Genomic DNA, 13,862 nt, shown 5'->3' with positions numbered 1-13,862 from the left:
CAGTTTCAGTTGGCAGGAGTCAACTGCCCAAGAAACATAGGTAATGAGTCTCCTGAAGGTTTGGGTCTCGTGAAGGTTTGGCTTATTTAGGTGGGACCAGGGTCATCTTTAGAAGGACAAATATGTTTGGGGTTTTTAGTGGGAGTTGTTTGAGCACTGTTTAAAACCACGGTAAGAACGATTTTAGAAGGAGAAGCTGACCTTACAAGGTAAATCACTGACCATGAAATTCCTGAGAAAGAAGGAACAAAACCTAAAACCCAGGTAGAGGTCAGCCTTAAGTCAAGAGGAAGAAAGGAACACAGATCCTAGATAAGGCTCATGCTGGTTGTGATGTGTTTTTAAATGGCATATTTAGATATTTAAATTTCAAGTTATATTAGGCCTACTTTTGAATTGCTTATGAAACCATACCTTAAAATTACTGGGTTTTTTTTCCTAGTCTTGTTACATATGAGTTGTTTTGTTATCTTATTTTGTAAATCAGTTCCTAATGCCTTGCTGTTCTATAACTGTCAAAAGACAATCCATCACTTACAGAAACAGGGAGACTTGGTGGTTTAGTACTGAAGGCCAGGTGAGAGCACTGCTTCCCATGTAGAAAGGGTGGTTTCCTTCAGATCCTAAGATTGGGTGAATTCTATTGAATACTTTATATAAAAGAAAACTTCTCATAGGTTATTGAGGACTGTGTGTAATTGTGTTCTTTGATTATGCAATAAAGTTAGAAGATGTAGGAAAGGAAAAATAATTTCCCCTCTACCCTTCTAAGTTCTTGGCTGAGACCCACTGTATAAGAGACAGATGAACAGGAGAGAAACAGAAGTTTCATAACATGGATACCTCCTGTATATGTGGGAGAAACCGAGGAAAACTAAGTAACTCAGCCAAATGGCTCAGGCCATCACCACCTCCAGCTGAAGACCAAAGAAAGCCAGTTCTGAGATGCTGTCAGGGAAAGCACAGTAAACATGGGTAAGTAAGGTTATTGTGCCAATTGAGGCAAATTCCTCTCTTCTTGAGGTCCCCAAAGTATCCTGAGGTTCCTGAGCTTGCCAGGAAGTGACTTTCCTTACCTAGTAAGGCTGTCTGAAAACAAGGTACCAGGTGAGTTTTTTCCCCAAGTGTATTTAGTTCCTTACAGCCATCTGGTCATACCTGCTTTATGCATTTCATTTTCAATAGGACATTTGAGTCATCAACCTTGATAATATAACCATGTCTCCAATTGTGCCCTGTTACAAGGGGAACAGATTCTCATTGAACTTACGCAAATAACTGTATCACCATGAAAATGAGAATATCACACTAAGTGTTTCCAGATTTTGGAGGGATCAGGTAGGGGAAAACATTGTCTCAATTCTGCTTACAAAGGCATAATTCACCAAATTGCAGTAAATCACAGATACCTTAAGAGAAAAAGTTTTCCTTAAGTCTGGAAAAACAAAACATTCTATTTCTAACCAAAAGTCATAAAAATTACAATCATTTTCATCAGCTTCATTCAATTCCATGTTATTAATTTTTGTTCTGCTTGAGTCCAGTTTTTCCATTAGTTCTGGAAATTCCTACCCAGTTCAGTTTTATAATCTTCAAGTTATCAGAAACCTGAATCCTACAGTATTTGTCAGAGTCCTTTTTGTGAGTCTCTTTGAAGATGAAACGTGTATCTCTACAAATACAATCAAGAAGGTTTAGTATTCTTATTTGACAATGTGTCTCTCATAATTTGGGGCTTCCCTGGTGGCTCGGATGGTAAAGAACCTGTCTGCAATGCGGAAGACCTGGGTTTGATTCCTGGGTCAGAAAGAGCCCCTGGAGAAGGAACGGGTAACCCACTCCAGTATTCTTGCCTGGGAAATCCCATGGAGAGAAGGGCCTGGCGGGCTACAGTCCATGGGATCACAGTCGGATAGGACTGAGCAACTAACACTTTCACTCACATAATTTATCAAATAAGCCTAAGTGGTTTAATATATTTTTATAATGAAAGAAAACACATCTTTCCACAGAGGCCCTGTGGAAAATCCCAAAGTTAGTTAGAGGTCAGAAAGATTTCATTTAGAATTTGATGTGGGGAAGTTTGTCAAAAATATCAAAGGGTTTTGGACACTTGACTAAATAGAATCATAAATTAATATGGAACAATATTTAAGGATCCAATTAACCAAAGTGACAGTTAACTTTCAAAGGCAAATACAGATGGTCATATAGTTGTGACCAAAACTTAGCTCTTAATCTTTAAAAGACTGTTTGCTAAAGTAATCAAAGACCTGATGATAAAGATAACTAGAAGTACAGGAAATCATTTTAATACAATCTAAAATCTTTGATTTCTAGGCAGATTACTTAGAAAGGGTAAAGAAAAACCTTTCACAATCTCCTATCAGGGGCAGACCAGTAGTCTAATAAAACTGTCCTTTAACCAATAAATGAAAGAAAATTTTGTTTTATGTAATTAGACTATTGATATTAAGCTTATTTTTAAAACTCTTAAAACAGTTATTCAATTTTAGCCCTCTTGACTACACAAGGTAACATTTTCTGTTCCTCTCTCTTCCCAGCTTTCTATATGCCTTTAATTTGTCCTTTATTCTCCTACTTTCTATTCTGAAATAACTAGTTTTACTTTAGGATATAACTACTTTCACTTCTCCTGGTCAAAAATATCCTAACTCTTGCATATAGTAATTATACTAATTTCTAGCATTATAATTTTCATAACTCTTGGAAACTAATTTCTAGTGAAAACAAGCACTTGTAATCTGTTACACCAGCATTCTTTAAACTGGAAAATTTATGAATATAGTTCATAATTTCTAAAAGCAGATGTTTCCTCCTAGTATAGCTTTTTAACATGGCACAAGATATGACTATGTCTTACATATCCAAATATCTTTCATTCTGTACTAAGAAGCCCAAAGTAGATAAACCTATGTTTAGTAATGTTTCAGTATTTTATCTTATTTGGAAATGACCTAGATATTCAGTTAATTCCCTATCATTTAACTTAGCAAAACTCTAAACTTTCAAGTAATCAAAGATATTTAGAAAACTATTTTTAAGAGATATAAAACATCCTCAGTGCTGAAAAGCTCACCTACAAACTTTTATCCCTGTGACTTGTTAGGTCAAGTGATTTAGATAGAATTGTTCAGTTTACTCATAAAGACATCAAGGCACAGTGTCAGAGGTGTTTTTCTTGCTGACGGATTTTGTAACAGAGCTAACATGAGCTTTTTTGAGAGGTAAGTCCAGGTAGAATAAGTTGCATCTCTCTCATTGTATTCATCTTGATAACTCGGAAGATCTGCCTGTTGAATTAAACCAACAAACTTAACCCAGCTTTTTATTTACCAAAAATTATCCCAGATCATGTGAACTTGAAAAATAAATTGGGGTTAGTTTCTATATTTGAGAGTTCTAGGAATATTTAATTTGAAAAGCACTTATTTTTCTTTATGCCAATTAAATATAACTTTTATGAATTAGTTTTTACAGTACCATTCAGAGATAGAAAAATACCACACATTTGTTAACACATATATAAACACATGTAAACATACAGAGACCTTAAAGCTTTGGTTCCAAAATTTTAGCCCTAATTTTTGATACAGTAACAAAAAACTCACTAGCTTATAAAAGAACAGGTGAATCCAAATTGTGTTTCTGGCAGTTGGAGTAAGTTTACCTGCTCAGGGTGCTAAGATTTTTTTTTTAACTAATATATATATATATGTTTTTTCATTTGTCCAGTTTCAAAATAGCTCCTTTTTTGCCTTCTTATGAAAATCATTTTCCGAGAATTTGCATTTCTAAGAGCTGGCTATCAGGTCCTAAAGAAGGTGGGGATAGAAAATTTATATCACAGAGAAAGTGTCTTAAGTTTCTTGCCTGGAGTTTTGGAGGTACTTTGCCTAATATCAGAGGTTTAGAGTAATTACCATTTAAAGTTTTTCCAAATGCAGAACAGTTCTATTTCCAGTGTCCTGGTCTTTTACAATGCCTACAGATATTTTGAGGTATTAATAAATAGGGCAGGTTTTTGAAATGAATTGCTTCTAGAGCTGAATTTCTGGCTTTGTAAAGATTTGCAGGACAAAGACAGTTGCTTTTAATGCCTCAAAAAATTGGATTGAAGCCTGAATGATATCATGGGACTGACCTGCCCATCCAACTACATTTTCTTCAATTTGCTTTATATCAGGGAGAAGATTTCCAATTAAGATGGAAATCAAATGATTTCTATGTTCTGGAGTTTCAGGGCTTAATGCAGCATGCTTTACAAAGTTCAGATAAAGCATTCAACAAAGGCCTTTGAATGCTCTTTTTCTGAGTGTACAATTCAGCCTTGGACCAATTCACCTTCAGGGAGCGGGTAGGGGAAGCCCTTACTATTGCTTCTAACAGCCTCTGAATATTGGTTTATCCATTTCCTGATAATTTGGGAGGAATTGTGGTCATATTTCCTGTGTGAGTGTGCCTGTTTTCCCCAGGGGGCCATCTGGTGTATCTGATAACTACAGTATAATTGTGGATGTTAAGAACACCCCTGCACAGCCAATCAAGGTCCCTGGGAGCGGGGAACTGATCTTTTTAACTCTTCTCTAAATTTGATAGATATGTTCTAAAAGTGGAGGTAAAAAGAACTTTGTCATTTCATCTTGCTAAGGATGTCCCTAAGGCTGACTACCATACTCCTTCATGTCCTCCTTTCAAGTTAGTCTTTCCCTAGATAGCGAAGAAGGTAATTGTTTAGGATGAGAGCTCTGAAACATGTTAAACACAAAAGTTTCTCCAATTCAAAAGATCCATCATTTGGCCATTGACAAGTAACATCTTATATTACTTTCAATAGCAACCCACACCAATAAGCCTTTTGATGACTTAACCATGGATGCAAGAGGCAGCCCAAAACGGGGTGCAAAGATGCAGCCCTCAAAATTTCAGAAAGCTCACTTGCAGAGTTAGCTTCAGGAAGCCAAGACCTTCACTGTCACAGGTGCTAAGGACAGTGTCATAAGTGTCTCCAGTTTCCCACAAGAATGTGATAATGCTTTCAGTTACAAACCTCCTTATCTGTGACACCGGGTGGGCGCTATAGGAACAGGACTTTTCCCACACTAAAGGACGCAAGGTTGCGAGGACAAGGGCCCTTTATGCCAAACTCCCACAACAGCTGGAAGGATCAGAGAAGGCTGCTTATCACTTTGTGTCTCGGATCCCCGGCCTATGCAGTTGGTCATGAGATGCATGTAGATAAGATCATCATTTAGCTGGCAGTGACCAGAGAGAATACTCTCAATGGTCATAAAGCCAAGCTCTCAGGACAGAATGAAACAAAAGCAAAGTCTCACCTGTCCTGTGGTTCTCCTTATGCCAAACACCACAAAAGACAGAGAGAAAACAACAACCATCTCTGGCAGGAAAGAGGACCAGTAGAAAACAGAAGTCCTGAAAACAAAAGTCTCTACCAGAGTCACAGGAACCAGCTCAAGATAAACCTTGTGCCACAGAGGCATATTTTGAGGGGGTGACAAATTCTGCTGCCCTTCGAAGATACACGCTCAGCGGCTCCCTTAGGTATCTCTGGGCAGACAAGTGAATGCTTTCACCACTGTGACACACACTTCTTTCTGTGTTTACTTTTTTTCACCTTATATTTTACTTGTTAAAAAATTCATTAACAGCTTCAAGAAGTTGTGTTTCCTTTGGATTTTCATAGGTTAAGATGCCATATTGTTGAGAGCTGTAAACCATCCAGTCTTACATTGAAAGATCACGCCTTTAACACGTCAGATAAAACCAGCGAAGACCTCTACCATCAGGTAAGTGTTCTTTCTTCCCAACTAAAACAAAGTCCTTAATGTTAATCAATATTAGAAATTCATTTTTCCCCACTGACATAAGGAAGCCTTTTGGCATAGACATGACAGAAACGCTCTCCTCTTTGTGAAGGGAAGCCAGATCAGAAATGGTAAGCAGTGAGTTACTTTCAGAGAGCTGTTTCTTTCTGAAAGCTCTGTACTTTCTGAAAGCTCATCGAAAAACATGATCTCTGGGAAAAGGTACCATGTAGTGCATTTACATTTGAAAAAGGTAGAGGGCCTCTTTCTGAAGAGTTGGCTTCAGTACCTCCAGGAAATGATATCTTCGCTCCTTTCTCAACTTGAAAATTAGACCTTTTCAAAACAAGAATAAAGAGAGGCACATCTCCACATCAGCCAAGTCTAACTCCTCATTGCCTTTCCATCCCAGCCTCTCAGAGTACATGGACTCTCTCCCGTACATGTTTGTGGGGTTTCTAATATTCGTTTGGCATGCACATGATTAATGTACTGTTGTATTGATACAAACCTTTCGTCCTCTTTTCCCTCTTCAGCTCAATCGTTTGGTAGAGAGCACTAGGAAGCTTGAAGACCAAGTCCAACGATGTATCTGGTTCCAGCAGCTGCTGCTTGCCCTAACTGTGCTCTCGCTTGCTTTTATGGTTTCTTTTTTCTATCTGTTGTACAGTTAAAGAAGTGGGCCTTAGTGGGAGAAAATAAGACTCAGAACTTCACCACCATGCTCCAAGTGTCGCACATCTGTGCTTCCACCAAGATGTACGGCATTTAGGGGCAGAACTGAAACATTCTTGAAATAAACTAGTAGAATAAGCAAACACTGAAGAGACTGATTATGAGAGTCTATAGGTACTCAAGTAAGTAAAGGCATATCTGTTGTGTGACTTAATAGTTTAGAGATAATTTATTTTCCCCTCCTGATCTGAATACTTTGAAAGCTCGTTTTATCATATATATATAATATATATATATATATATGTTAGCTGAACAGAAAAGTACCATGCTTTGTTGCAGCCAAAAAACGTCATCTGCTTTTTTTTTTTTTAACACAGTTATTATAGCTGAGCCAACTTAGTTTTTCTATACTGTGTATATAGAACAATGTATATTGAAAAAAAAGAGACGTACTTATAGAGAGTCATTTCTGTAACCAGGACTTTGTCATTTTGAGAACTACTAACACATGCTAGTTGATGTTCTTTTGGAATGTACAACTACTTAATGCCAAACCACCTTCAGCCTTTGTTTCCTATCCGTCTTCCTTAAAGGCCTGCCTGCCTTTTATTAATCTCAGACTTTGTATTGAACAATCACACTCTCGTTGAGGTAGGACTGTGGAACTAAGTCTGGTTGGATTTTCTCTGAAATCTGTCAGTAACATCTGGAAGGAGAACTCTCCAGTCTTTTTTATGCAGTTTCATGTTGCTCTCTGGCTGGACACACACCTTTTTGCTTCACCTATTATAAAGGCCTGATCCTCCATTGGACCATCTTCACCTTCTTTTCTAAATGAAAGGAGTTAGATAAATATATTTTTTGAAAAGTTAATTTTTGAAAAAGATGCCTAGCAGTATAATTCATTTACATTTCAGTTTCTTGTTAAAATCAGGCATGAGAGGGGAACTTGACAAAAGACTGGAGTATTTAAGAGGGTGGGAAAAAAAAATGAAACCTAGGTTGTCAGTTCTCTGTTTAAGAGTGAAAAATATTACTTGATGATTGACTGTCCAACCTTCAGACCAAGGTTAACTGACTTGATCTTCCACCTTTGTCACAGCAATACTGAGGACAGTTCCTCAATTCCTAACATGAAACACCTCGCAGGAGCAGAGCCTGATGAAAGTAGTTTGTTTTCTCATCAATATAACCAGTTCGGGTCCCTGTTGGTTCACATGTAAATCTACTTTATATGAAAGACAAAAAATAGCCTGTAAAATAAATTTTGAGTTGTGATTGAGCCACGTTTGGAGAATGTTTTATTCTGAAGTTGTAGTGTTGGCGGCTTTCATCTTGAGAATTTGATGAATCCAAAGTGGCATTATGAAGAATGGAGAGAGAGACTTCCTTCAAAATTGGCCTAGGAAATAAAACCTTAAATGGACACTGGTCTCATACTTTGTCTTAATTTGGGTTTTTCTGTTTCAGTTTGCCACCTCCAGAAGTGAAAGTGACTGCAGTCCACCCTGAGTACTGTTCATAGTTTCTCCCTGTGTGTGCACAGCGGTTGCCCCTTATATGGTAGATCGCTGGCTTTACCGTAATCTAATTGTCTGTGTTTTGTTCTTCGGCAGATAAATGTGGAAATAATTAGTCAAAATTGGAAATGTACTGTCCTAACGGTGTCCCTTTAATGTTTCATGTGAAAATTACATCAACTCACTAAAATGTTTTTCCCTGATGTCTGGCCAGTTGAATTTAATAACGTATCTTGTTAACATTTGTGTGTCTATTAAATGTGACTAAGCAAAATGTACTGAAAATTAACCATAAAATCAAAGGCATCTAAACTTTTGTACTTGTCTTGATTGGTTACATATATTTGATTTTATTCTGTCTTCCTTTGATTTTATTTAATCACATTTGTATGATTATTTTGAGTACTCTATAATTATTTTTTAATATGTCATTACCTGTTTATGACCAGATTACCAAGGACCAACATTTAGATTGTTTTCACTTGGGAATGGAAATTCATAGAGTTTCCATGAAAACATTAATGAAGTATCATTATAGGCAAGTAGCCTAAAAATACAATTGCTGGTAAACCTAGCCTCAAATTTCATAATATACCATAACTGTTTTTATATCTTGCCACTAATTTTGACTGGATTTAATAGCACTTTATTGTACAATTGCGAAAAAAATATATTCCTAGAATTGTTGCCAGTGTAATTTCTCTAATGTTCTGGTGCTTTTCATATATTTTCAGTATTTTTATTACTATATTGGTATTTTCTTTGTATAAATTGATCAAAAGAACATGCTTTCTATTTTAATATGTTTTAGAAAAATAATTACATTTATGCAATAAATATCATCAGGAAAAACCTCTGGTCTCTAATTCATAAAGCATCTTAAAAAATCAATGCTCAGGCTCACACTGACCTTTCAGAGATCACATTAATTTCTCCTGGACATGCTTATCTTTTTATTAAGGAGGGCACTGCAGAATTCCAAAGACAATTGTGTTTTCGGGAGAACCCGACCTCACTGTATCCTGTTTCTTGTCGCCCAGGGTCTGCTTGGGGCCGCTCTCCATTTTCCTGCCTCAGCATTGGCCTCACTGTCACAGCTGGGGCTCCATCGTGGACTCTACCACTAGAGCGGCCACCCAAATCACAATTGCCCCACATCCCCCGTCCTAGTACCCACACACCTGCCTGTCTGCCTGCCTGCCAGGAACCTGTAAGGAAGCAGGCTGACAAGTCTTGCCTGGCTGCCGGGCATGTGGCAGAAAATCCCTGCGAGAAGGCATCAGAGTGGCTGGGGGTGGGGGGCAGCCCTGGATGGGAACCACAAAGGCCCCGGAGAGTGTGTGGGCTCCTCGCCATTGGAAAACACAACTCCCAAGTGCAGCTCCATTAAAATAGGACCAAAAGGACAGGTCCATCTTCTAAACTGTAAAAGAGATGGAGATAGAAAACCACTTGCGAAATTAAAAATAGAGCCACGAAGACCAGTAGTAACCCACGAGGGAGCCCCATACCTAACCCAGGACAGTGAGGGTGTGACCTTTCCCAAAAGACACAGTGTTATAGGGAACAGAAGAGCTAGAAAAGGATCAGTTACTTTACAGCAACCCAGCTCTTCCTCTAGATTTTTACTAGCAACTTGAGGTTTCTTGATGTCAGCACCACATGGGTCCCCAGAAGCACAGGGCTCCCCTTTTTCTCCCTGGACCAAGAGCACAGAATGGAAATCCCATCTGTCTCAACTGGGGCAGGGGTAGCCAGGAGTGAGGGTTCTGAACCAAGACCACCTGGGTTCCAGTCCCCTTACTGTCATTTGATTCCTGTGTGACTCAGGAATGTTCATTAACCTTTCTGCCTCAGTTTCCTCATCCCCAAGTGACTGTGATCATCAAAGCACTACTTCCCAAGAGGAGTGTGAGAGGGAGGAGATCTTGCATTTAAAGCTGCCCTGGAGAGGCTCGCCTGGCTCTGCTGATGTTGCCTCCACCACCTTCCTTCCCAGCCCCCAGAGCTTTTCACACTGGGGTTGGTCTTTCTGAATATCCCATCTCACTCAAAGCCACACATCAGTGCCCCAGACTTTTTCCCTGTTTTGTTCTATCCCTTTATTGCTTCATCACTGAATTCTGCTTTCCAGGTGAAGGGACACATGGAGAAAGCCAGTGAAGATCGGCTGCCTTGAACCCCATGAAGGAGTATCCCCCACCAGTCAGAGGAAGACTTGTTTTGACGCTTCCTTCCGCCATGGCACCTAGACCCCTCAAAACACCACACCCACACCCTAAAGTGATACCACAATTTTCCACCCAGAACAGTTTCCCCCTGTATTTGTAACAGTTCCATAAAAATATCACATAGGATCTTTTATATCTTCATGACAATTCCATCTTTAACACTGACTATAATTACTTCCCTGTAATGTCCGAAGATCCTCTTCCCTACCCCTCTCAGGTCCCCTGCCACACTAATCTCTGGCACATGTTAAAATGTTAGAGACAACTGGTTCAGCTGGCAAGAATATAAAGGAACATCTCCCTGACCCACAGAAATGAGATCATGCACACTTGGCTGAGCTTTCTTTCAAGTCTTTCTAGACTTGAGAATTTGAGTGATGCTTGAAACTACCAGTTGTTCATGTTCCTTTGTTTGAACAGTGTGAGAAGACATGATAAGATCTTGTGTTTTACAGATATGGAAACCAAAAGCCTGAGAAATCACCCTTTTTCCCAAGGTCACAGGCTAGTTGGTTTCAGAGCCAAGAGTTGAACTAGTCTCCCAAGTCCACTGCTTGTTACAACCACTCAAAACTGCCTCGACTGAGTAACAGGTTACCATATCGAAGGACAGGTCTGAGAATTCCACATTCCCTAAACAGCAAGAGAGGAAAATGAGAGAAGATAGCTAACTTGAGAAGCAAAGTTGACAAAACACAAATAACCACTCAAGACCCTTGGCTGGAAAAGTTTCTTGGTATTCTAAGCTACAGACAGACCTTATTGAAAAAGATTTGAAAGGTACAGGTTAATGTCCTGTTTACTTTGATGAAGGGCCGCGTTGTGCCTCATCAACTTTCAGAGAGGTTTATCCATGAGTCTATAGAAGGGCATCTAGCAGGGTGCAGCTACTAGTTGTCTCAGCCACAGTCTAGTCACCTCAAGAACTCAAATCATGTAAGTTTTCTATTAAAAGTAAAGTGAAAGTGTTAGTCACTCAGCGTGTCCGACTCTGCGACCCCATAGACTGTGGCAGCCCACCAGGCTCTTCTGTCCATGGGATTCTCCAGGCAAGACTACTGGAGTGGGTAGCCATTCCATTCTTCAGAGGATCTTGCCGATCCAGGGATCGAACCTGGCTCTCTCACATTGCAGGCAGATTCTTTACCATCTGAGCTATGGCCATGTAACAAATCATGATAAACTCAGCATCTTAAAGCAACCCAGATTATTTCCTAGTTCACATGGCCGAGTCTGGTACACCCTGGCTAGGTTCTCTGGATAATGTCTCACAAGACTAAAATCAAACTGTCAAGTCACCTGCGTCCTCCGTGGAGGCTCAGATGGATAAAGGTCCCCTTCCAAGGGCTCAGCTGATTAGATCAGACCCACCCGGACAATCTCCTTTCTAATGAACTCAAAGGTAACTGATTAGAAACATCACATCTGGGGACTTTTCTGGTGGTCCAGTGGCTAAGACTCTGTGCTCCCAGTGCAGGGGTCCTGGGTTCGATTCCTGGTCAGAGAACTAGATCCCACATACTGCAATGAAGACTGAAGATTCTGAGTGCCACAACTAAGACCTGGTGCAGCCAAATTAATATTTTTTTTAAAGAAAGAAACATCACATATGCAAAATCCCTTCCTCTATGTAAGCTTGGGATAAGTGTTATTCCATCACATTCATGAGCCCCAGTCCCCTCTCAAGGGGAAAGGGTGTGTGTTGGGTGGAATCAGCAAGCTCAACCAATATGGTCCCCTCATTTTACAGATCAGGAAACAGGATCAGAAAGCTGACCCAATCTTACCCAGTCTGAGTGCTCTGAATTCACAGACGTCCTGCACATGAAAAGAAACAGACTAGAACTTCTGTGTTAGGCACCGAAAGACAGGTGTGGAGGACAGTATGTCTCTATCCCAGCTGGTTTCCTCACCTCATAACTTCACTGCACACAACAATTCAAACTTTTGTAAATAATCTGGTAAGGGAAAGAATGCCACCACTATGTCAACGTTGATTAAGTCGTTAAAAAAAAAAAAAACACCCAAGAAACATTCTCACAATGAGTTCATGTGCTGGGGCAAAAATGACTTCCAGTAATTGTGTGCTTTTGTCAAAAAAGCTCCAGTGAAAAACAGTTTGGTTTTTTTTTAACTTTCTCTTTTCTTTCAGAATAATCCATTTCAGTTAGTTTTTTTAAGTTAGTTTTCTTAGACCTATATATACTCTCTTAAAGTAACTACAAGAAAAGGTTAAAACAAAGGAAGGAAAAAAACTCCTTTCCTCATGGAGACTTGCCTTGGGACTCCCAGCATAGTTACTGTCTAATTTACTTTGGATCAAAGTCCAGTGCCTTGAGTTCTATTATGCCAGAAAGTCCTCTGCAAATTTTCAGGTCCTTCTAGAGCTGTGTATGTACATGTGAGCGTCAAAAAGTCTCAGTAGTTTCTGGAAGCCACCCCAAACTCCTTCTATGTGGATTTGCAACTGCCCCATAAATTCTAACTTGACGTTCCCTCTACGTAAGTATGTAGTGTTGTTTCTTTCTGACTGCAAGAAACTTTAAAACCACTAATATTATGACTATCCCCTTTTGCAGAATCTGGGACTATAACAAACTAAGAAGTGAATCATTTGTCTTTCCCATGCCAATACTCCTCTCTTTTCTGCAGCAAACCCTCACCCTAATACTGTCACAGAGACTCATTCAGTAGAACTTCCTATTTGTAATTCAATTTTCCCTGAACCGCTTTCACCCACTAACGGGAAAGTGTGCTTGAGTCAAATACCAAATCACTGTTCTCGGTCATAAAATAAATGCCAGAAATGTGTTTTGGGTACTTTTCCAACTCTGTAACTCCAGTGACTTCTTTTTAGGGAGGTGGAGAGGGAGAAAGTTATAAATAGGGGGAATAACAATCATATGATGCAGTCTACCCAAACTTAAATTTTTTTCATGCAACTGAACTAGTAAGTTGCTTAAAAGGAAACTGATGCAAAAAGCAAAGCTTCCTTGCAAACCAGTATTTACTGCTCTGAGATCTCTTAAATCACTTAAGATCTTAATCATCAGAGGTGGGGGTATGTCTTATAGAGATTGGAACTATAAAGTCAGTGCTTAGGGTAGAATTGAGTATAGTCAAATTCATTAGGAAGATGCCAAAACAGAGGTGATATAGTAACCATATCCTGGTGAGTCCAAACCTTTTTAACAGCAGATAAAGCATTTGGTTTGCTTCATTTCATGGTGGTGGTGGAGGTCATTTAGTATAATAAATACATGCAATGAGTCCTAAAACTAGAATCACCATCAGCAAGATTCTGTTGAAAGACACAAGAAAATTGCAAATGACTAAAAGGAAAACATATTTACCATTCTATCCACAGTGAAGTACAATCATCTTGTTTCTAAGGGTTGAGAGCCAGATATAAGTGAGGTTGCTTACATAGTTAGGGCCAAAGTCAGAAATGAAATATGGTCTTCCTCTTAGACAAGCCTCTTTAGGAAGGGTCCTCACCATATCTCCACTTCCATCTTGCTCCATGCTGTCTAACTCCATCCTAGTGTCTATTACTGTCACTGCAGCAAAACAATACTTGCTGAGGTCAA

At 39.3% G+C, this 13,862-nt stretch overlaps 1 protein-coding gene across 2 annotated transcripts in view; it reads left to right on the top strand.

Moving 5' to 3' along the window:
* MOSPD2 (motile sperm domain containing 2) overlaps positions 1-8,893 on the top strand; it is an 85,115-nt gene extending 76,222 nt beyond the window's left edge. Inside the window, exons 14-15 of one of the 2 annotated variants that reach the window (XM_043896162.1) lie at positions 5,726-5,828; positions 7,992-8,893. In XM_043896162.1, coding sequence (XP_043752097.1) covers positions 5,726-5,828; positions 7,992-8,033 — 145 coding nt within the window. In that variant the 3' untranslated portion in view covers positions 8,034-8,893. Of the gene's footprint in view, positions 1-5,725; positions 5,829-6,382 lie in introns of both variants that reach the window. The other variant, XM_043896161.1, reaches the window with a different exon arrangement.
* The last annotated feature ends 4,969 nt before the right edge of the window (positions 8,894-13,862 follow it).

Source organism: Cervus elaphus, chromosome X, assembly GCF_910594005.1.
Source record: "Cervus elaphus chromosome X, mCerEla1.1, whole genome shotgun sequence".
NCBI lineage: Eukaryota > Metazoa > Chordata > Mammalia > Artiodactyla > Cervidae > Cervus > Cervus elaphus.
The sequence above is the reverse complement of the archived record's forward strand: the minus strand, read 5'-3'. Positions and strand labels throughout refer to the sequence as shown.